At 40.6% G+C, this 24,075-nt stretch overlaps 1 protein-coding gene across 1 annotated transcript in view; it reads right to left on the bottom strand.

Annotated features, from left to right (window-relative positions):
* Pik3c2g (phosphatidylinositol-4-phosphate 3-kinase catalytic subunit type 2 gamma) overlaps window positions 1–24,075 on the bottom strand; it is a 221,596-nt gene that overhangs the window by 180,496 nt on the left and 17,025 nt on the right. The window contains exons 5-8 of the mRNA XM_051173115.1: window positions 21,242–21,344; window positions 12,068–12,138; window positions 7,811–7,874; window positions 349–408 (exon numbers count right to left, since the gene is read on the bottom strand). Coding sequence (XP_051029072.1) covers window positions 349–408; window positions 7,811–7,874; window positions 12,068–12,138; window positions 21,242–21,344 — 298 coding nt within the window. The remainder of the gene's footprint in view (window positions 1–348; window positions 409–7,810; window positions 7,875–12,067; window positions 12,139–21,241; window positions 21,345–24,075) is intronic.

Raw genomic sequence — 24,075 nt, 5'->3', positions numbered from 1 at the left:
TGAATGTCCTGTATTCATGTATAAAGGAAGGTGGATTTTGGATCAACATAAGAGAACTTTCTCTATAGTACTGGGTTAAGAATTGAGTAGATAGCCACAGGAGGGTGGAACTCCTCCACCTGAAGGCTCAAGAACATCAGGAGAGTTTACAGAGGAGTTATGGAATCCACCGGAGTTTTGGCTGGGTTAAATTTCTCCTGACTCTCTGATCCTTTGAGTTAATAAAACCACAAACAGCCATGTGTTGCTATGTCCTGTGAGACACGTTCTGGATTTTTCTTGAGAGGTATTTGATGTGCCATAGGCCTCACGTGCTTTGCATTCTGACATTTTAGATAATAAACATACTTGGAAGGGGTTTGGAGCACTTGAAAACATGGCTGGCAAACGTTTACCCACCATATCTTCCTGGACAAGAGAATGGAACACCACACAAACGAAAGAAAGCTAAGCTAACCAGCCTGGGATTCCTTAGTGGAGACAGCATCAGAGGCAAACTGCATTTACACAACCACAACCCTTTCCCAATCCCAGATTTCACAGAAATCTGAATGTGTGTCTGTTTAAATATGGTATCTGAAAGGATAAAAATCAATCCGTGAATTCAGAGACACATTGAGACTTTAAGATGCCTTCCTTTCTATTTTTTCCTGCCATTTTTTTTTTTCCTGAAGAGGGATGTTTTCTCTGAAGAAGAACTTAACCTTGAAATGAAGAATATTGAGCCAATTGTAAAAGTGAAAGCAGCTGCCGTGTAACATACAAAAGTGTAAAATTTTATGACCGCTACAGAGATGGGAGATCACAAGTTAACCAAATTAACATAATCACAAACGCTAACTGTCCAGCATTCGATCAAAAAATATTAGGATCCTCACAGAAACACAAGCTAATGCAGCTCAGTGTTTATAGAGGTTAGTGAAGTCACACTATGAATTGACCTGGATATTAGTTATGCCAAGGACAACACACAAATTCTCCTAAATACATCAGGTTTGACAGTATTGTTAGCAAGGTGCCTAAGAAAGGCACATGATAAGATTAACAACACAATAGAACTGGTGTCATGTGATAGCAATGCTTTCTATAAAACATGGGATTGCATGACTACCAGTCTGACATGAAGCCCAGCTAACGGGGGTGTTTCAGCAGTAAAGAACAATGGCTGTTCTTCCAGAGGACCTGGGTTTGGTTCCCAGCACCCACATGTGCCTCACAACCATCACAACTCCACTTCCAGGGATCTGAAGTCCTCTTCTGGATCCCACAGGTGCTAGGGGTGGCAGTGAGGTTCATTTCCTTCGGTGGCACAGTCACTAATAATTTGCCGCATCCCAGTAACTAACCTCACACCCATGCTTATGTGGCCAGTCTGGATGAATCTGAGTGGGTCTCACACACCCACAAACCAAGAACAAAAGGTGAATTTTAAAGTATGAGGGAGGATGAGAGAAGTTAATAGAGCCTGAACACAATCAAATTCATTGTATGTAAGCACGAAAAGATCAAAGAATTAAAAAATTCAAAGATGAACACTTTACACACAAAATTAAGCAAGTTGAAATTGAACCTAGAACTATAAGGGAGAAAACTGTAAATAATCCTTAAAAAAATGAGAAAAATTTTGCAGAGCTCTGGAAGCCAATCTTCAATTAATAGTATAAAAAGCATAAAATATATAAAATCATAAACTGAGTTTTAAGCAAAAACTGAAGGGCTGGAGATATAGCTTTGTGGTAAAGACACACACTATCAGCATCCACACCAGGTGGCTTATAACATGCATATTATAAAACACTGAAAATTATTATTAAATTTATTAAAGAAGAAAATAATCATGAATTCATTAATAAGAAATAAAAATTTACCCCGAATATCATTACACATGTCTCAGGTTGGACTCTATCTCACATCGGCAAAAAAGAGGAGTTCCCTTATATTGTGAAATGTACATAAACTTATTGGATAGCTATGTATGAACAACCCTAAATATATACCCTTGAACAATTATTGGCATTTTCTCAAATGTCTGCCATCCATATAGGAGATAAACTGAAGTCCATTTCTCTATTGTAGTTCTATTCAGCACTTAAAATGAACATAATATAGCCATCACATGGATCAAGATGAATGTGTGTGTGTGTGTGCTTTGATTTCATTAATATACAACAAATCAAAGGGCATAGAGATCTACATTACTTATGCATGCATACTTCAGTGATGACAAAGGGAAAGAAATACTTTCTACCCAAGGACACTTCTTTACAAACTTTAAAGAATTACAAACTTTGTTGGTCTATGAAATGTGAGCATGAATGTGCGCGCGCGCGTGTGTGTGTGTGTGTGTGTGTGTGTGTGTGTGTGTGTGTGTGCGTGTGTGTGTTCTATAGTAACAATGTGAAGGTCTGAGCACAGCATGGGCTCTTTCCTTTCACCACATGGGTTGCCAGGATCAGCCTCAGGCTGTCAGACTTGTGGACAGGTGCCTTTACAGGTGACAGGTTGAGCCATCTTGTGGGTACAAAGGGCTTTCCTTCTGGAGAAAATAAAGGGAAAGGACCCAGAGCTTACAATGTCAGCAGTGCATGGTACTTAGCCTGTATTCTGTACACTCATTACTACAGTTAATACATGTTCTTCCTGTGACACATAACATGCTGCTAAACCGCAGAGTGTAGACAGTGTTTGCTTCCTTCTTTCCAGAAGGTGCCATGCTCACTCGAGAATCCCAGATTCATGGTTGTGAATTCTCTTCCACTTCAAGGACTGAGGCTTGTTTTGTATTTATTCAGTCTGGGGAGGGGGGAGTGTTCTTCACACAGTGGCTCTGACTCTTAGTCACTTCTGCTGGCCTGCATTTCTGCTAAGAAAGACTTCATTTCTGTGACTGTGCCTTACCTCTCATGACCTCCCCCCACAGTTTCTCTGTGTCTGTTTCTCTCCCCTCACTCATCCTCAAGACCTATTCATTTGTTTTTTTATTTTCTTCTTAGGATTCTTTTTACTCCTTTCCAGAACCTTTTATTATATCTGATTGTGATTATAAACTGGCTTGACAATTCCATTCTGGATCCTCTATAATCCTCCTGCCTGGTGATAGTGATTAAAAAAACAAAAAAAACAGAACAGTGGCTGCAATAATAGTACAATAATGATAACCTCGACTCATCTTCCAGTGAAGATGATCTTCCAATCACTGCCCTTTGATAACCATATTACACAGATCATTTTCACTGATCTTTAAAGATATCATTGTATTATATTTTATTATCTCTACTCTGGCGGTAAGGAATATGAATTAGGAAGGCTAGGTAAAATTTTTCCATAGTGATAGAGTTGACAGAAATATCTCCCAGAAGCTGGGAGCTCTGTTTCTGAATTCTGACCTGACTGTAACTCTGCTTAAATTATGTTGGAAATTAGACATTCTGAACATCTACCGGTATGTTTGCTGTGACTGGGAGGGCTTTGCTTCTAAAAAACATTAAAACATGCATTGTTATATCCTGTACTCATTCTTTGTATACATATATATTTTTTTTTTGGTGGGGGAAGGGTTGTCCTCTCTGGATGGTTTATAGCTTTAGAGGAAGAGCATGCACAAGGTATAAGTCCTTATTTCTCTTGAGCCACTTGTGAATATAAAATATCCATTATTCTTTTGACTATTGACTTGATAATCTGGGTCATGGGCCAGATAGCAAAGGGGGCTCTTAGGCCCTTCCTAGACCAGGTAGACATTGTTTGGAGCTGAACCACATTGCAAAGCATGAGCTGATTTCACACAATCTTAGAGATAGGCTCTGCAATTAGTTCAGTGCTTTGTTAGATTTTCTGATAAATCATTGGGATTTCTTACCTGTAAAAGTCCTGACTGACATTTCAGTAGGAACCTAGCAAAGTGTTGAAAGCCCCAGTAAGAAGTGATTTTTGAACCAGAATTCAATTCTTTCAGGAAGGGCAAGATATGATTTTATAGTGTGTTGGGAAGCATAGACTCCATTCTAGGTATTACTTACGTAAATGTGCCCAAGCTCAACCCAGGTCCTCAGCCACTTCAGGGAGGCCACTCACCACCTCTCTAGCCAGTAAACAAAATGCTCAACTATTTGCATCAAATAAGCATTCAGGAATAACCTTGGGTGAAACTTGGGTACAGGATGGATTCAAAATTTATTCCTGACAATTCAAACTATTCATGGAAAGAATTTAGGAGAAAAGTGTCCAATGGGAAAGTTCCGTATAACCTATTTGCATTATTAGCCACCTAAAGCCCAAGCCAGGGCACCTGATCTGAAAGGAATAAAGTCTAAGATATGTTGAAATAATCATTTCAAGGAACAATCATATCTGTCACTTTAAATTACTCCCATCATTCAAGAAAATTATTGACATTTATTTACCTGAGGGATTTGTTGTTTTGTTTTCAAACCATGCACAATAACCCAAGTTTGCAAGAGATGGTGAACATGTGGTTTTTCACATCAATGCTGTTTGTGACGTTAATGAAATGCTGCTTCTCAAAGAAGCAGGGGGGAGTGAAGCAGGAGCCTGAGGCAATGCTGCTTAATTCATTTGTTCATAAGCAGGTGCAGCCCTTAGTACTGGCAATGGTTTGGTCTGCTCACACATTGTTCTGGATGCTCTACTTCAAAAGCTCACCTAACAAGCTTTGTGTACATCTGAAGAGATGGCCAGTGGTTAGAACTGATCTGGGGACCCGAGTTTAATTCCCCACACCCAATTCACATCACTCAAAACCACTTGGGAGTGTAGCACTTGAGAGTCAGATGTACTCCTGTCCTCTGAGGGCACTGCACTCCTGTGCACGTACCCGGAGAGACACGCACATGTGCACGTAACTTTAAACATTCGGTCTGAAAGAGAGCACTTTGTTTTGCATTGAGTTCATCTGGAAACATGCAGGAACTGTAGCCTATTTATAAATTAATCCATTTGCAAGCAATGGCTGTGATTTGCTAGTGACAATGTGAAGACAATGTTTCTTTGATGTTTTGCCAATATTTCAGTCATACTGGGGAAATTAACAGTAGCCAGTGGTTTCTTTCAAAGTGAACACATGGACAGCTTCTTATTTGAGTAATGCCATCAAGCTTCTAAATTTGGAAAGCCAGCAATGTCACAGACCCCCAAAAGTCTGAGCATGCATGTGTGGACAGGAGCTGACTACAACTTATGAATAACACTGAGATGTTAACTAAGTGAAATCAGCTCTTAATTAGATTATTAACCCTCAGAAGTGTCTCTGCATAGATTATTGATATTTTTATGTGCCTTAGGTCCTGGTAAATTTCAAATTCTGCTTTAGAAAGAAATATTATTATGGGATTGATGGAATGAACTGTAAAAGAGCACAACTTACAAAACTGTGTGTGTGTATGTGTGCATATATATGTTGCTATGTGTGTGTGTATATATATATGATTGTGTGTGTGTGTGTGTGTGTGTGTGTGTGCCTGTGAGAGATGGGGAGGGAAGAGATGGAGAATGAGTGATAGAGAAGGAGGGAGGGAGGGGGAGAGAGACAGAGAGGGAGAGAGAATGGATGTGTATGTTTGCAGACTCCTGTACATGCACCCATGAAGTCGGAAGTTGATGTTGGGTCTTTCACAGAACCTGGGGCTCGCTGCACAGGCTGGGTGGCCTGGCCAGGGAGTCCTCAGGATCCCCTTGTCTCTGACTCCCCAGATCTGGGGTTTCAGATGTGTGCTACCATACTCAGCTCCTTTTGGATGCTGGGGACCTGAACTCAAGTCTTCACATTTGCAGTAGTAAGCCCTTGATCTACCAAGATATCTCCAAGGACTCACTTCTGACACTTCCACAAGAGGACTGTGGGAGTGGGTGTGTCTCTGACTCGTGTGCCTGTTCCTGGGGTGCCTTTCTAACCACTGGATTGCTTCCTCTAGCCTTGATAGATATGAGGGTTTGTGTTTACCTTACTGCATCTTCTTATGACATATTAGATTGATATGCCTGGGAAGTCTGTTTTTCTGAAGTCAAACAGAGGAACAGTGGATCTGGGGAAAGGAGAAGTGGGGGAGGGAACTGCGGAGTGGAGGGGAAGGAGGAGAGGCTGCAGCAGGGATGTATTATATGAGAGAAAAAATAATTAAAAAATTGAAAGAGTGAGTTTCATTTACTCATATTCCATGTCCTTATATATCCAAGTTCGAGACAGGCCCTAAAAAGACAGTTGCAGCGGAGAAAGCACTAAACTTCAGGGAGGAAAAGGAGCTTTATAATTTTAGTGTCGTCCTCATGTTGTTAATTATTTGTACAGAATTCACATTTATCTGCATCCCTAATAAAACCATGTTCATTTCTATTAGGAGTAGTCAGTTGCCTGAGAGCTTCCTCTTTCCATGGACCTGTTGATCCTACTGATCCATGAGAAAAGAAGTCCTCATCGGCTCAGTTAGATTCTGATTTACACTGCCTTGTGGGAGATAGCATGGTGCCTTACTTTGGAAAGACCAGCCTTTTCCTAAAAGCAGCTCTCAGAAATGATCTGCCTAATGGAGACCAAAACCTGGAGGCCCAGCAGGTGCGGGGATTTTAGTAGTCTTGGACAGTCTCTCCTGCTGAGACATCTTCTCCTCCTACCATTGTTCTATGGAATTGATCTCCCCATGCAGTCTGCTGCAGCCATTTTAGGTTTGCTGAGTCTTTCACCTATTCATGCAAATACCACATTTCCCCTCACCTCCATCTTTCAATATGATGCTGGAACGGGCCTTCATTATCGCTTTGGACTCATGGGACGCCTCTCTAATCACCCATCAGTGTCAGCAATGGCCCCGGCATTTGCTGATCAATCAAAATTTCATTAGGTTGGTTACATATGATCCCGAAGTATCTATATAACTCTTGCCAGCCTCCCCTGAACCTGACTGAAGTTATGCTAAGTTTAGTATAGTTTCCCCAACCACACTAGCTTGTTTCTCAGTTCACTGTTTCTGTTTCTATTTTCATTTATTCATTTTCTTATTTTACATACCGATCCCAGTCCCCTCCCTCCTCTCCCTCCTTCCTGCCTCCCTCCCTCCCTCCCTCTATCCACCTTGCCTCTCTCCCTGCCTCCCTCCCTCTCTCCCAGCCTGCCATGCCCCCCCAGCACTCTCCCATCCCATTCCCCCCACTTTGCCAAATATTTTCCCCACTGTCCACCATTTTCCTCTGACCAAGAAACACATACTCAGACTGCAACAAACAGTTGAAATGTGTGATGTTTATTGTCCTTTTCGGCATGTTCTGTGTGTGAATATATGGCATTTTATTGCATATTCCCTTCACTTTATCTATATACCCGTGGTGGATGGAAATCCCCTTGAAATGTGGACTCTGATGCAATTTAAGAAAAGCAGCCCTCAAGAGAAAAAAGGCATATGACAGAGATCAAGCGGAGGAGGGTTTTTTTTTTTTTTTTTAATTATGGAAAGGGATCATAAAAAGGGGAAACCAGCAACCTGATACAGGAACAGAAGAAGAGAGGAAAGAGGGAGACAGAGAGGGAGAGAAAGAGAGAGAGAGAGAGAAGGATGGGAGGTTGGGCAGGGCCCTTGTAAAAGGGAACATAGTGAATGTGCACAGGTGGTTGCTCTTAGTGGCTGCAGCTGAGGGTGTATCCTGTCAGAACCCCAAGGACAGGCCAGTAGAGATGCCTGAATACTAACAGACTGCTTTATTCATCTCAATTTCTTAAGAAATTTGCCACCCTTTAAAAAAACATAGGAGATGTTTAACAAATGTTCATTGAATAGATGGCTAAAGTTATGGAAGCCAATACCTGGTTTTTCAATAGGAGTTTGACCTGGAAGTCATATTTCTTTATTACTGTGAAGAGGCATTGTCTACAAAGATAAAACCAAAAATTTGATTAAATTTGAGTAGAAAATTAACATCACATCTTCAGCACAGACATTTATCATGAGTTCTAATTTTTCCAAGATTCTCTATTAGTCAGAATATAAACATTACTTGACATGACTTAAAATTTTTACCGTGAAATTATTTTATTTTCATAGAATTTCAGAACTAATTCAGAGAGTTCTTACATCAATTCCCCATAGCCTATCACACTTGGCCCATTATCCCTTAAAACATATTTAAAGTTGTAAAGATTTTCACAAGCCCACCATTCCCACAAGGTGCATAGATCATACTTTAAAAGGTGTGATTGTTAGTGTTAACCACCAACTTGGCAGAATATAAATTCTATTTTGAAAACAAAGTCTCCTGGGTGTCTTTTGATTTAGGTTTAATTGAGATACAAAGAATTGCCCACTGTGGGTGGGTCCATTGCATGGGAAGGAGATGCTGGATTATATAAGATGCAGAGGAGGAACTGAGCATGGACACATCTTCATCCTCCCTCTCCACATCTTTGCTGTGTATGCAATGTGACGATCTGCCTAAGCCCCATTGTTGTGATTCCATATTGATGGACTATAACCTTAAATTGTGAGCTGAAGTAAATTCCTTTTCTCTTATGTTACCAGTCCCATGTCTCTGTGATGTAGGAGCTGGTTGCTGGAAACATCTGGTAAGATTAGTGCTATGCCTTTCCACAATTTCTGGTGGTTGAAGATTAGTCATCAAAGACCAGTAGGGTAGTGTTAATAGTCAGCTTGACAGGATCTGGAATCACCTAGGAAATTCACCTCTAGACTGCTTCCGAGGAATTGTTTATATTAGGCTACCCTCTGCCTCTGGCCCTGTCTGGGGGGGATTATCTTGATTTAAGTTAACCAGAATGGAATGATCCACCCTGGAAGTATCATTTCTCAGGCTTCGGTCCTGCGCTAACATTCATCTTTTGATTCTTTCTGAACACAGAGGTAAATATTCAGCTACATCAAGCTCCTGTTGCCTTGACATCTCTGCCATAATTACTGTACACTCAAATTAAGTTGTCTGTGTCATTGTATGTTATCACAGTAGCTAGGAAAACAGCTAATACAGCCAGCAACTTGCTCTATCACGCATACATAATGAAGGTCTTTGAAAGTCCAACGGGGTCAATGTTTGCGAAGCTTCCAGATGGCTGACCACAGGGGACTTCTTGGAGAGCGGTGTGCCTACAGAGAGCTGGGGTCTCTGCTTCCTTTCTTGTGCTTTTAAATTATCCCATCCCTGACCTCTGTAATGTTTTATAAGTATCAACATGTACCTTTGAATCGCTCAAGCCATCATGAACCCCAAAGGATTATAAAACCTCAGTTAAGAGCTGGTTGATCACAGGCACCAGTGATAATTAGCATCTGAAAGGTAGTCAGGGAGTCTCCAGAGGGTTCTGAGCCCTCCTTGTATGTTCCTTGTGGCACTACCTCAAAGTAGACCTTGCCAACACTGAATTGGAGGACACAGAGTCTACTGCAAAACTGAACTCTTGCTTGTTAGTAGAGCAACAGAGTGAATTCTTCACATCTCTTAGGGCCACAGAACCTTCTGTGTTGATGTAAGACCAGAGGAGAAATAGTTTGCTCTACAAAATCCAAATGTAAATCATAAGCAGGTAGCAGCAAATGTTAGTATTAAGAAATATTAAATATGCCGCCTCAAAAAACCACTGGGCAGGTATTTATGATGGATGGGGTTGTCTTTAGCAACAGATTACTCCATTATTTCTTTCCCACATGTTCCAGCTTTATCTGTGTTTAGTGGGGTGTATGTGATTGGAGCAGAGATTCCTGACAGCTTTGCTGTTCAGAGCACTTTCCAAAACATTATTAACTTTATCTCCTTATTTGCCCTGAAATTCCTGAACTGAATTGAATAATGAGTTATAAAGACAAAAACCTACACAGAAAACCCATTAATGTATTTTACAGTAGCTTCTTTCTCGGGCATTATCACATTATCACTTTAGCTGTCAGTTCTAAGACAAAATACATAAAGTCTATATAAGTCAGCAGAGTGGTAAGAAAATAATAGTGTGTTTTTACATAAAATCTGTTCCCAATGCTAAAAAGACATAAGGGGATACATCTATTCCTTCACTTTGTCTGTTAATATATACATATATCTTAGAGAAAAAAACTAATTGAAAATATTGATGGTCAATAATTTTCTCAACTTGTAAGAAATAGATGAACCATAGAAGGTAAATGCCCTAATGGAAAGCCCCTGTCATTATTCTAGTCATCAAGGGCCTGGTCCTGTGTTGTTTATGTTTTGTTGAGAGGGGATTTTGGTGTGTAGTCCAGCATGGCATAACACTTGTAGTTTTCTGGATCCCTGCCCCATCCACCTCTTCCTGAGTGTTGGCATGACAGGTGTGGACTCCTGAGCTGGCAGAGCTTGGCGTTTGAGTCTATGAAGACGTGAAGGAAAACACTGTCTCCCAGAGAGCTAAGACTGCAATGGCTATCGGGAGGCTGGGAAGCAACCCTGCAGCGGGTAACACTGAGGACTGATGGGTTGGCATGTGATGGAAATAGAAGCACACACTGAAACAAAGCTAGACTTGGCTCTGCTCATGTCAGTGGCTCTGCGTCTATGTGGTCTGTGCTGTTGTTGCTGTTTTTGTCTTAAACGTCACTGTTTTTAGAGGAGGCGTACTGGAGTGTGGCATCTCCTCCAGCCTACCCAGATTTTGCCTGCCTCTCTCAGGATAAAGCTATAAAGTAGAGGATTTTAATCTGAACCTAGGCCATCCCTGTTAGATGTCCTCTCCCATTTATTGCTGGAGGACTTTTGTTTTGCTCTGATCCACCCTTGGGCACCTATGCATGGCAGCTAAGGGCATCTGATGGGTGAGGGATACGTGGTGGCAGCTGTGAGGCAAGAATAGGAGGGTGTCACCTTTGGGGCCATTTCTCACAGCCTCTGCTTCTTCATTCTGTGCCCCACGAGCCAGGCCCAAGTCCCAACCTTCAAACAACCCAGGTGGAAGTAACACGTCCTCTCCCAGACATTTCCCGTTTACACAATCACTTGTTGGTTTTGCTCTCTCTCTGCCTTTCTTCCATCTCGCCCCCTTCGGGGTTTGTTTCTCCACAAACTGGGAACAGATTTATTTTGTAGTAAATGAAGCTGCAGCCTCAGTTAATACTGCCAACAACCTGTATGTGGTCCTTGTAACTATCTGTGAAGAAGAAAATTTGGATTGGATGATCTTGGGACCCCTTTTAAGTCCTAACCACTTTGTGATGGTACAGAGCGAGCCTAGATGCTTTGTGCCTGGTACTGGGGTTGTGGGGGAAGGCCAATATAAAGTCACAATGGTTTAATGCAAAAGACGTAGCTCCGGGAGATTCCATCGTGCCTGCATTCAGCACTCATGCTAACAGTGACTTGGGAGCCTGGGGTCCATTATCTGACCTCTCAGAGCCTCTGCTTCCTTGATTCTGAAGCAGATAAGATGGGCCCTCACAGCACTGAAAGATTTAGGTGATAAAATGCTTGCAAATTGTACAATAGCTTCACAAGGTGATGAATGCTATTAATATTCCACAAGCCAATTTAAGAATCTCCATAGCAGGGCTTTGCTTTAGGACTTATGCCATCACCCCCCCCACACACACACACACACCAGAGTTACACCTCCCACACCACAGGCTCTTCCTGGTTCTGCTCAGAATAATTTAATTCCAGAGAAAACCAAACCATAGCCCCGGTGACTTCCGTTTTACTGCCTGTTCTAAACCACACAGGCACCCATATTCTGTCACTCGAGTTTTCCAATTGGAATTCACTCTCCTCTGCGTATGACATACCAATTACAGCAGGGAGGTCCAGAAGAATTTTACACAGGTGATGGTGACTTTGAAGGTGTGGAAATTGAGTTCTACCATGAGCTGAGTTACACGAATACCCAAATTCACAAAATGAATAAGGAAAAAAAAAATCCTGGGAGAGTCATAACCAACAGCAGAGGTATTTCAAAACGAAAGTCACATAATCCCTCAAGCACATCTGAGTAGCTGTGAAGCCTAGATAAGTTTTAACAGAGCGTGGCAAGGGGAGGTATGCAGTAATGTGACCAGGGAGGGGACAGTGTTTACAGCTGACCGAGAGGATATCGAGAAATAAAACACCTTACCTGGATACTTTCCAAATATGTGTAAACTCTAGGAGCTGGTTCAGATGAAACAGACTGTGGTCATCTCCACTCTGTAGACAGAAGAACATATTAATATTTATGGAGTGAATAGGAATGAGGAGCAGATAAAAATAGATCTGTAGCTTTGTGCTGCCATTTCGTTCACCTCTTTTGATGACCTCTGTTTGTCATTTTTATACTCTGTTCTAAATAACTTCCACTGTTTTCCTTAACTGTGTGAGCTCTCCTTCCAAGTGAACAGGAACCTGAGCCTTGGATGAGGATAAACCCAGAGGATACTGGGAAAACATCTGGGTATCACCCAGGTGAAACAGTCATTGCTCCTAATAAGGAGAAGTAGCTTGAATAATAAAAATCCAGAGTCAGATGTTGGGGTTAAGATCAGAGAAGAGAAGCGGCCAGCCACTCTTCTTACCTCTGCTCAGACCGAAGGGGCCTCCAAACTTCAGGCAGGTCCCTACTACACTGCTGTTCAAGCCTCCTGCTCTCCACCAGACCTCACATGCAATGAGTTCCTGTCTCCTCCTACCTTACATTCCTCCCTCTCTCCAGCAACATGGCTCCTGTCTCCACCTCCCTAGTACCGGGATTGAAGGAGTATCATCTCGAGTGCTGGGATTAAAGATGTGAGCTCTGTTTCTCTTTTAGACTGATTCACTCTAATGTAGCTCAAAATGACCTTGAACTCACCGAGACCTGTCTGCCTCTGTCTCCAGAGGGCTGGGATTAAAAAGGTGTGGCCACCACTGCCTGGCCTCTATGGCTAACTAGTATAACTGCTGGGATTAAAGGTGAATGTCACCCTTCCTGGCCTCTGTGGCTAGCAAGCGTGTCTAGCTTTCCACTCCGATCTTCAGGCAAGCTTTATTTGTTATGTCATAAGCAAAACCATCACCACAGGAAGGCTTTGGGGACCAATTTGCCTGCTTTCCTCTTCCCTTTCCATTCTCTCTCTCCCTCCCTTTTGACTTCTCTTCCTTTTCCTCCCTCTCCCTTTTTTCTTCAGTGGACACACCAAGCCACGGCAGTGTGACATCTAACTTGCTAGATGATCTAATGGAAGATACCTAATTGATTCCATTTTTTTTTTTTTTTTTGGCTTTACCATGTCCTGCTTCTGAAGTGTAAGGAAGCCAACTCATGTAGCCAAATAAATTACAGCTATTGGTAACTATAGATTCCAGGAGTTATTTTTCTGGCAATTAGTTTTCTTCACATTGTCAAAAGTGTCTGCCTTAAAGCATTAGTCTTCTGGCTCCTATACACAGGCATATGCACACACATACATATGCACACAACACACACACACACACACACACACACACACACACACACCCTTGATTCCAGCCTCTTTCCCAGTAAATATTTGTGCAACTCTGCAACTCCTAAGCACAAGTGCTCAAAGTCCCTATTCTTTCTCGTAATGGCATTGTGGGCCATATGAGGGTAACAAGTTTCACTGTTGAAAGTTATTTCTTGTAGTCTGTGTTTTAAGTGCTTGGAGCTCATACACCCTATTTTTCAAACTGCCCATGTTCCTCACAGAAAATATCAGAAGAAAGTCCTAGATGTTGCTGCATATCAAAGATGGATTCATTTTTATGTTGCCTGGTTTTGTGAGTAGGTTAAAAAGAAGCGAGGTGACATGGAAAGAGAGGTCAGCATTATACCACAAATAGTTAGAGAGCATGCTGTTAGCAACGGTGCAGAAATGCTGAGAGGAATTTACATTAGAGACCCCAGGGTGACTATGACAGAAATTGTGGCACTGATATCGTTTTACCTTTGGGAATAGAGAAAGTTGAAGTTTAACTCTATATAATTTCATAAAAGAAGGGAAATTACAAAGTTGGGGGAAAGCAAAAGAGAGACAGTTGTATTTGTTGCCCTCGTGTGGTCAACCAATGACATTACAATGAAGGACATGCAATTTGCAAGAATACTTACTGAAAAAAAGAGTTTAGGTGTGCGTGGGTGCATGTGTGTGTGTGTGTGTGTGTGTGTGTGTGTGTGTGTGTGTGTGTGTGTGTGCCAAATGACTAATGTTTTAAGACATAACATTAGATAACTAATGTAGCTAAGTTGTAACACGAAGAACTTCAATTTTCATAGAAGTTAATTCAAAGCAAGCATATAAATAACATTTTATGAGATAGTTTTATTTGCATGTCTCCATATTTAATACTCACATTTACTGAAAAATAATTTTATTTCCCTCAAGACATGTTTTTTGAGGGGGGAGTAAATTAGTCTTTGTCTTGTTGTCATTTATCACGAATGCTTATTTCAAATATTTATTTATTTTGGATGTATGGTGTTAGCCTGCTTGCTCATATGTGCATCATAGGCTTGCAATGGCTGCAGATAGTAGACTACGCTGAATCCATAGAACTGAAGTGGCAGAAGATTGTGAGTTGCTTTGTGGGTACAGGGAACTGAATCCAAGTCCTCTGCAACAGCAGGCATTGCCCTTAACCACTGAGCCATCTCCATGGTTCCCTAGAAAAACTTTTAAAAATATCTAGAAAGGATACGGAGAACCTTCAGCTGCCATGGAATACATTGCACACATTATTTTCTCTAAAGTTGGTTTAGTATTTTTGTCTTGAGGAAAAACAAATTAATTTTTTTCTCTCTCATTGGAAATCTATTACTGAACCAGGTCTGTTGTGAAGGCTTGTGATCTCAGAATTTGAGAGATTAAAGCAGGAGGATTATGAGTTGGAGTCAGTGTGGGCTACATGGTAAGATCTTGTCTTGAAAAGACTCCATTATTGTTACTGGTCTGGGAGTGCCCTTTGAGCTAGAGGGAAATCATGTTTCTGTGATTAGCTTATGCAATTTTGACAGCACATTTGATCATATTTAAAAGAAGTTTAAAGAAAAATGACATGTTAAAAGAAAGATATTCGGTTATTTACATTGTATTTCATTGTGGTGTGAGCATTACAAATTTGAAATCTACGTTGATTTTTGAAGATCATTAGGTTGCTTTCTGGAAAATCACAACATCGAGATGAATTGAGCCTCATAAGGCTTTGCACAATTGAAAAGCATTAAGGTAATTGCCGAAAGATAACAAGTCCAATACATTTAGTCAAGTGATAACAATGGTTATATTCCTGCTGTAATGCAGAAAGCTAACTAAATACATCATTCATACATTTTTACAACTGAAATTCTGGAAATCAAAGAGAATTTGGTATCACTTTAAAAGTAGAATTAAGAAAGAACATTCACTGTTTATGAAGACTTAAAAATACACTTAAAGTATAGTAATTCAAGTAATAAAGAAGTACAAGGTGATAAGCTATGACAGTTGTATTAAATTGATCAGTACTCCACATGTCTCCAAGAAGAAAAACTTTGTTAAACTTGTGTTAAAATGGAAGTAGCTATTTTAGTTTGCCCTCTGTTCATGTGGTTAAAATACCTTGACCAAAAGTAACTTGGGGAGGAAAAGGTATATCTTGTAAGACCCTAATTTTAGGGTCCTGATGGGCCGATGGCAGAGCCCAGCGACACAAACACCAAAACCAGGAGATGCAACAAGCAAGAGGCATTTACTGAACGAGTGCACTCGGGTGTCAGCAATCTCGGGGAAAGCTGCACACCCCTCAAAGGGTTCAGGCTCTTTTTTTATAGAGACAAACCGCAAATCAGCAGACATGCATGGGACACAAGGAGATTGATTAGAAAGTATGATCTCATGTTTGAGAGATCACCCAGGTATGACCTGCTCTTATTCAAAGGAAAAACCATAGAATGACTTGGAAAGTCTCCAGACTTGTCTGTTGGCCAGGTATGACCTAGACAGGACTGTTCATCTGGGACCATTTGTTCCAGGGTTGGGGGCCTATTTCCTTGTTGTGGGCCAAGACCTGTGAGAAAATTCTTTCATACTCTGGCTTTCTCTTGGCTGTACATTTAGAGCCTTCAGTTATTCCACAAAGGTTTGATGATTCAGTAACTAGCCCTATTTAACAAGATCAGTCTAGCATATAACCACTAGCCCCATCACCATAGTAACCTTTCTTGTTCTCATAATTCCTGTTCTTTCCTCCCAGGTCAATGTCCATTCTTTATGATTTTCTATATTCTGCTTGCAAGAATTATTCTCCTATCCCTTTCCTACATCCTTGCTCTGCAAACTAAAAATCTTTCATTTGGCTTGTGGGTTACATCATTGAAGGAAGGCAAGGCAGGAATTTAAGGCAGAAACCAAGAGGCAGGAATTGAAGCAAGGACCATACAGGAATGCTGCTTACCGGCTTGCTGATTTTTTTTTTCAACAGGCCAGGCTCATTTTCCCATGGACAATCTTGCCCACGATGGGTTGTACTCTTCCATATCAACTACTGGTCAAGAAAATGCCCCATAGACGTACACACAGGCCAGCCTAATGGGAGTAATTTCTCAGACGAGGTTCCCCTTTACCAGATTATGCCAAGTTGAGAGCTGAAGCTAACTGTGGCAGTGACTCTGGTGGTCTGGATGAAGATACATTCGAGTGCACAGTCACCAGATGGTGGATCTGTTTGGGCGGGATTAGGAGGTGTGGTCTTATTGCAGGAGTTATTTCACTCAATGGGCATGGGCTTTGAGGTTTAAAAACCCTACACCATTCCAAGATAGTGCTCTGCATCCCCGCTGCTTGTGGATCAGACACAAGCTAAGCTCCCAAACACTACAGCAGAACCTCGCCTGTCTGCCCCTCTTGCTGGGTTGGTCATTGACTGTGAGCCCCAGGGGCTGTGAGCCCCCAATTAAATGCTTTGTTTTGCAAGCGGCTGTGGCCATGGTGTTTTGTCAGGGCAATAGAAAAGTAACCAATGCAATAACTATCATCGCAGTATTTTATTTTTGGTCATATATATAGGACTTGCCATTGAGAATATACTTAATGAGTATTGAAAGTTAACAACAAAATTGTGATATATCAAAACTGTTGATATTTTGATTAACACCATTTCTGTAGTTTAGGTTGTGAATATTTCTCACAGGCCCATATGCTGAAGGCTTGATCTCCAGGTTGGGGCTATTTGGTGTGGGCAAGAGCCTTTAAAAAGTGGGTCATGGTTGGAGACGTTAGATCCCTGGAGTCCTAGTCTTGAAAGGGATTTCCAGACCACAGACTTGCTCGCTCCCTAGCATTGTGATTTCTGCAGTTTAGATCTTGAGTGTGCCCTTTCTCACTTGTTCAGACACTATTAATTCTTTTAAATGTCATGTCTTCTCTTCTGCAAAGTGATACTGGGCATTTCCTGAAAGACCAGGTTTAGAGAGCTCGAAACCCTGAGCATCTTTCTCATACTCCTTGTGAAAGTTACCATGGTTCTCACAGGGAGGTAGGGCAGCTGACTCCCCTTATACTCTCTTCCATTGAGTAGGCATCTTGTCACTCTTGTTCACTGTTCTATTCAGGAGCATGGGGACTTCTAAACAGAAATGACATAGTGAATACTCATGGAAAGAACAGAGGATTCACCATGTCTTTGCCTTTAGTCACACTGTCTGTTTTTATTTTTTTTAACCTTTTATTTTTTATTAAAACAGGGTCTCACGATATATGTTGGGTGACTAGGAACTCCCTATCCAGATCAGGCTGGTCCTGAATTCACAGAGAGCCATCTGTTATATATTTCTAAACAACAGCACCACTTTGAGGAAAACAAATATTATTTTTACCCTTCTCCCATCCTTCTGGAACTAGCCATGAGTTGATGATGTTTATTGCCTGAAGTAAAGATTCAAGAGTTTAGTAACTGATGGAAGCAGAAGCAGATACCCACAGCTAAACACTGTGCTAAATTTCTGGAATCCAGTTGCAGAGAAGGGAGGAGTGATGAGCAAAGGGGTCAAGACCAGGCTGAAGAAACCCACAGAGACAGCTGACCTGAACAAGGGGGAGCTCATGGATTCCAGTCTGATAGCTGGGAAACCAGCATAGGACCGACCCAGACCCCTGAATGTGGATGTTAGATAGGAGGACTGGGCAGTTTATGGGGTTTCTGGTAATGGATCAGTATTTATCCCTAGTATACGAATGGACTTTAGGAGCCCATTCCATATAGAGGGATACTCTCTCAGCCTAGACACATGGGAAGGGTCTGGGCCCTGCTCCAAATGATATGACAGACTTTGAAGACTCCCCATGGGAGTCTGCTCCTTGGGGGACAGAAAGGGATTGGGTGGGCATTGGTGGGGGGAACAGGCAAGGACAGGAGGGTGCAGGATTGACATATAAAACAAGCTTGTTTTAAATTTAAAAACAAATATCACCAAAAAAAAAAGAGTAAAGCTATAATGGAGCATTAAAAGAGTCAGGGACTCAATTGTCCCATGACTGGAATCTCATGATGAGAAGGGGGATTTACTGTGGCAGCTGCAGACTGTGAGACTGTGCACCTCAACTCGGCTACGTGCTTCTGTCTGAACACGACAACAGCCACGATGGCAAAGACGCATTCCTTCTTGATGAGTCCAATAACGAGCCTGCTTTCACTGGAAGCTGCCTTTCCTTTTTTATGGACCATGAGGCTGTGAACCATCTAATTAATTTCTTAACCACTTGGCACTCTGATTACAGATGATATGGAGACAACAGCACTTATCACCCGCCTTTTCCCAATTCACCTATTTAATTCTCTAAAAGCTGCAGTCAGTACCTGAAATCTACTGTACATACCCAGAACCGATTTGTCATTAAATCCCTAGGGTGTCCCGGGCTTTGGGCAGGGTGGACATAGCTGTGAGAAAACACAGTTAAGTAAATGAAAAGACACATTGTCCTACTTAGTTTCTCTGTCACTGCGGTGAGACTCTGACCAAAAGCAGAGTGTGGGGGAAAGGCTTATCTTCCATTTCACAGTCCATCACCGACAGAAGACAAGGCAGGGGCCTCGGGTAAACCATGACAGAAGGACTCTGCTTACTGGCTCTGTTCCCATGGTAGCTTGCTCGGCCAGCTTTCTTGTATAATTGCTGGCCCACTCCCCTAAATGGGCTAGGACCTCGGCTGTCAACCATCATTAAGAAAATGAGCCACAGATGTGCTCACCGGTTAACCTGATAGAGAGTTCTTAGTTTTAGGATCCCTCTTCTCAGGCGACCCTAGTTTGACAAACACACGCACACACACACACACACACACACACACACACACACACACTGAATATTTTGACCAGTTATCCTTTATCGCAAATCTGAACTTGGAGTGGTATGTAAATCAATGCCTTTCTCCTATGTATGTCAGTGGGATGGTGTAAAAGCTCTCAAGTTTCATGGCTTGGCTCAGATCTAAGAGCACCAGTTCCATCTGTGGACCCTGAGGTAACTGCAATGGGTGCCTTTTCTGTTAGTATTTGATTAACAGAGGTGAATATTAAGTGTTTTTAGATAAATATAAACATGATTTATGTAAATTATGTCAATGTATTAGAATTGTTTGAGCTTAAGATAGATCTTTCATTGAAGATTTCCAGTTCTTAATGAAGTTTATGCATGTGTGACTATATATGTAAGTATGTGCACGTGACTGCAGATGCTTGTGGTGGCCAGAAGGGGGCACTGGATCCCCTGGAGCTGGAGTAATGGTCACTTGTCAGCCACTAGCTCTGGGGACTGGGGACTGAACTCTCATCCTGTGCAACAGTAGCAAGGATTTTTAGTCACTGACCCACCTCTCCAAATACTGTGAACTTTAATTTCTGTGAGACTGAAGCACTAATAACGATTTGTGAACTGCTATACCAGTCCAAAAATTGTTCTATCAACATGTGAATTAGAGTCACACATTTCTTATTCCTCCCCTAGATAGCAATAAAATATCATGATTTCAGCTCTTTTGGCAACATTGAGGCTGATTAGAAGGAACATAAGCTTATTAGCGTTGAGATATCTGTTGGCCTTTGTGATTTTACTCTGCCTAGATTTCAGATGCTTAGTCCCAGATCTGTCAACAATGGCTGAGCCAGAAGCTGGATCCGGGAGAAATTTCTAAACAACTCTCTTTTGGCCTCATTATGTTACAGTCGACATAGATATGTTGCAAACTGATGTGCTATCTGACATTTATTTTTATGATGAAACACCTCATACTATATATTAAAAAAAATCACACGCTAGAAATCTGTTATCTGATTGAAATGACAGGACACAGGGATTTTTGCTTAAAGCAGGTAATTGGAAGATTCTGTAGATGAAAATTGACAAAATAGCAAAGTTCATGCACATTGTAAAGTTTTGGTTGGGAGTATCTCAAGACACCACACGGGGAATAAGATTCACATCTAGCAGCATGAAATTGTATCATTAATGTACACTCATCCCTCATCCCTTTCTTTCTTGGTAGATTATTATATGCAGCTATGAATATTAATCTGGTTGGACCTAAGCTACATTGACAGGGGCACAAATATTCTGCAAACAGGACAAGACTTGTGGGTTTTTTTTTTTTTTTCTGCCATCAGTGGGCTCTCATTTATATTTGCATTTCCTTTTGTTTCTGGGTGATTATGTAGAAGCATGCCTATCATGGCTTCAACAGGTCTCTCATAAACTATTTTCTTAAGAAACCAATAGGCTTGTTGTGAGGCTGAGCGACTAGTCATCCTGGGATGCTATAGCCGAACAGTAGCGTAAGTACCACAGAGTGGGTGTGTGTTAAAACAACAGACACTTACTTTTTATCGTTATAGAGTCCAAGAGGTTCAAGTTCACGGGTGACATCTGCCTTAATTGTAGACAGCTGCTTCTGGGCTGTATTACAATAGGGGCATCTAACCTCTTATTCGGGCATCGATTTGATAAGAACCCTGCTCTGTGATCTCTTCTAAATTTAAGTGTGCACCATTCGACACTGTCTCCTCAATCCTTGCCCTCAAAGGTTAAGTCTTCAACTTAGAAATTTTGGGGTGTATGAGACAAATTTCCAGTTCATCACAGGAGAGCTGAAGTTACAAGTTCATGTTATTGTTTCAGTCTGGATTGTCAAGGAATTTTATGAAAATACTTCACCATGTTTTAATAACTGAAATAAACACCTGCTCATTAAGCTAAGTAATTCCAAATTGGCAGCAAGCCATCGAGATAGAACTACATTTCCTAAATGTGTCAATGTGCCACATTGAAACCCACACTCATAAATCTTACCTTCCGAGACAACTTTCCTGGAACATCACTGTTTTTCTGAAGAAGAAGTTGTAAAACAGATTTACTTTTCTGAAATATTTTGTGGCTCCCTAAACAGTGATCCCTGAAGAAGAAAAAGGATAAACACAATTATATCTTCACAAAATTCTTCAAAATGTGTAGTGGCATGCTTCCTCAATGACTTCATTGCTGTATTTTTAAACACTTAGTCCGATATAGTTTGGTGAATGGTGAATTGTGAGTATATGCAATGCATTGTGTTCATCCATACATATGTTCATATGAATATTTGTATGTTATATATACATCTGTTACTCTGTTAAATGAATACTGAAAGAAGATATGCATATCCAGCTATATTTGACAACAAATTATAATTTTAAATGCTTTAATGTAGAAAATGATTAGCTGTGGAATGGGCATATTAAAATACAGTAAAGGATACTCTATATGTGTTTGTAGCCAGCCACATCAACATGCTTTGGGATGGGCTGATTGATGCCATAATGTCTATGTGAGAACTATTTTATCTAGTAAGCAAAGTGATGTTGTGGAAACAACATGGGTTTTCAAGACATATTTACCAGCTCTATTATATTAGGTATGGCAATTAAACTTAAACTATCTGGAATTAAATACTGTTTTCCTTAAAACTGACATATTAATATATACATCAAAGGATTAACAAGAAAATTTTGTCTAAATTACTTTATAATATTATATAATTATAGTAGAGAATAATAAAATGTCATATATAACAATTAATTATATAATTATATAAAAGAATACAGATTATACACCAAAAAGAAAAGTAAATATAGAAAGATTTTACATTTTATGAGTATGTATTGGCTTTGTTTCTTTCTATTTCTCAGAATATTTCCCCTGTAAATTACTTTCCAAATATAAACTACGTGATGGTCAAAATTACTTTTCATTTCAAAACATGCCATATAAGATAAGAATTGATTCTTCAGTGAAATGAAAGACTTCTGTATCTCTAGAAATTTTGACAATATGTTGAAATAATACTTCATGCTTATAAAATTTATGTGAATTAAACAAGACACTAAAGTGTTTCCCAAATTGCTGTTGTGATTTGTCAGACAAATTTTAAATCATCTGAACTTTTTATTGGCTTTTGCTATTGTAGAGAAAAATGAAAGAAAAGAGTAAAGAAACATTTAAACAGCAAGAGAGAAGGCTAAGAAAAGCAGTTCTCTCTGGGGGAATCGCAATGACTAGTCAATGCTGCTAGTGAAGGAAGAGATGGGTGCGCCATCTTAGACATAAACAACATAGTTGACATTTTCAAAAGGAGGCTTCTGGTTACTATAGGATTCCTTTTTCTTTTCTTTTTTAAGAATTTGTTTTTAATCCTCTGGGCTTCTTCATTATAGCTGTAAATTTCAGTACCTCTGACCGATAGTTAGGAAACTGGATGCACTGTATTAATGTATTCCTTTCAAAGGATCTTGGTTCAATACATGAAGGGTTACCAAAAGGAAAACTTCATGCAGTCATTTGGGGCCTTTACACTGATAGTTTACTAAAATCCGGGAATATCTGTTTCTAACAGTGTCAGACAAGTACATCACACTGTCAACATGTTATAAACTATCTATAATTTTTAAAAAGATTATTTGTTTTTATGTGTATGGGTGTTTTATCTGTGTGTCCTGTTCATTCTGGGTGCCCATGGAGGTCAGAAGAGGGCATCAAATCCCCTGGAATTAGATTTACAAATGGTTGTGAGTTACCATTTCAGTGCTAGGCCTTTTGGGAGAGCAGCCGGTGCTCTTAGCTACTGAGCCATCTCTCGAGCCCCTCTTTAATTTTTAACTGAGAACTTAGGGCTGTCATTCTTGTATATAGCTTCTATATTACTTTAGACTTATATTAATGCGTTGTTTTTCATAACCTAGGGTTGAGCTGTTCAATGTAGTGGCCATTGGACACCCACTGCCAAATATGTACTAACACTGGCTAGATTACCATGTGCTTTAAGTGAAAAATGTGCACAGTGCTATGAAGGTTTATCATAAGGAACGATGCAAGAGTATCTCAATACAACTGACTATATGTTGATGTAGTATTTGTATCTATTGTTTAAAAAAATGAAATAGGAGAGCCAGAGATATGGCTCAGAAGCTAAGAATACTTGCTGGTTTTCCAAATCACCTGAGTTTGGTTCTTGGCACTCACACTAGGCTGCTCACAACAGCCTCTAACTGTAGCTGCAGAATTTGACCCCTCCCTGTGACCCTCACCATCACCAACCAACATGTAGTAGGACATACATGCACGCGCGCGCACACACACACACGCACACACACACACACACTCACACACGCACACACACACACACGATAGAATGAATATTTTTAAAGGTAGGAATATATTTTTTGAAATTTTTGTGACTTGAAAAAAACAATCTAGACCACATGTTATTTTTCTGTTAGAGAAAGTGAAAGAGAAGGCTGAAGAAAAGAAAGGTAAGTAGATTCTATGTAGAGCACTGTGCATAAATGAAAGAAGAGAGACTCAATTTCTGCTTCACAATTCCACAACTCAAGAGGAGAAGGAGGAAGGTTAGTGTAACAAGAGAAAGAGAAAGACACAGTTTGGCAACAGACGTGGGTGTTCTAGGGAAGGGTGTGAGCACCAAAGGAACAGGACAAGTTGACGGTGTCATAACTCATAAAACGTCCACACTGGCATGACAATGCCAGCTTGGATATCTAGAATTTAAATGTGACTATTTGGCATTTGTTTTAAAAATCTTGAATAAAACTGTACAGTGTCAATTCATTGAATCTCTACGATGCAGATAA

The sequence above is a fragment of the Phodopus roborovskii genome, unplaced genomic scaffold (genome assembly GCF_943737965.1).
Source record: "Phodopus roborovskii unplaced genomic scaffold, PHOROB, whole genome shotgun sequence".
Lineage (NCBI taxonomy): Eukaryota > Metazoa > Chordata > Mammalia > Rodentia > Cricetidae > Phodopus > Phodopus roborovskii.
The sequence above is the reverse complement of the archived record's forward strand: the minus strand, read 5'-3'. Positions and strand labels throughout refer to the sequence as shown.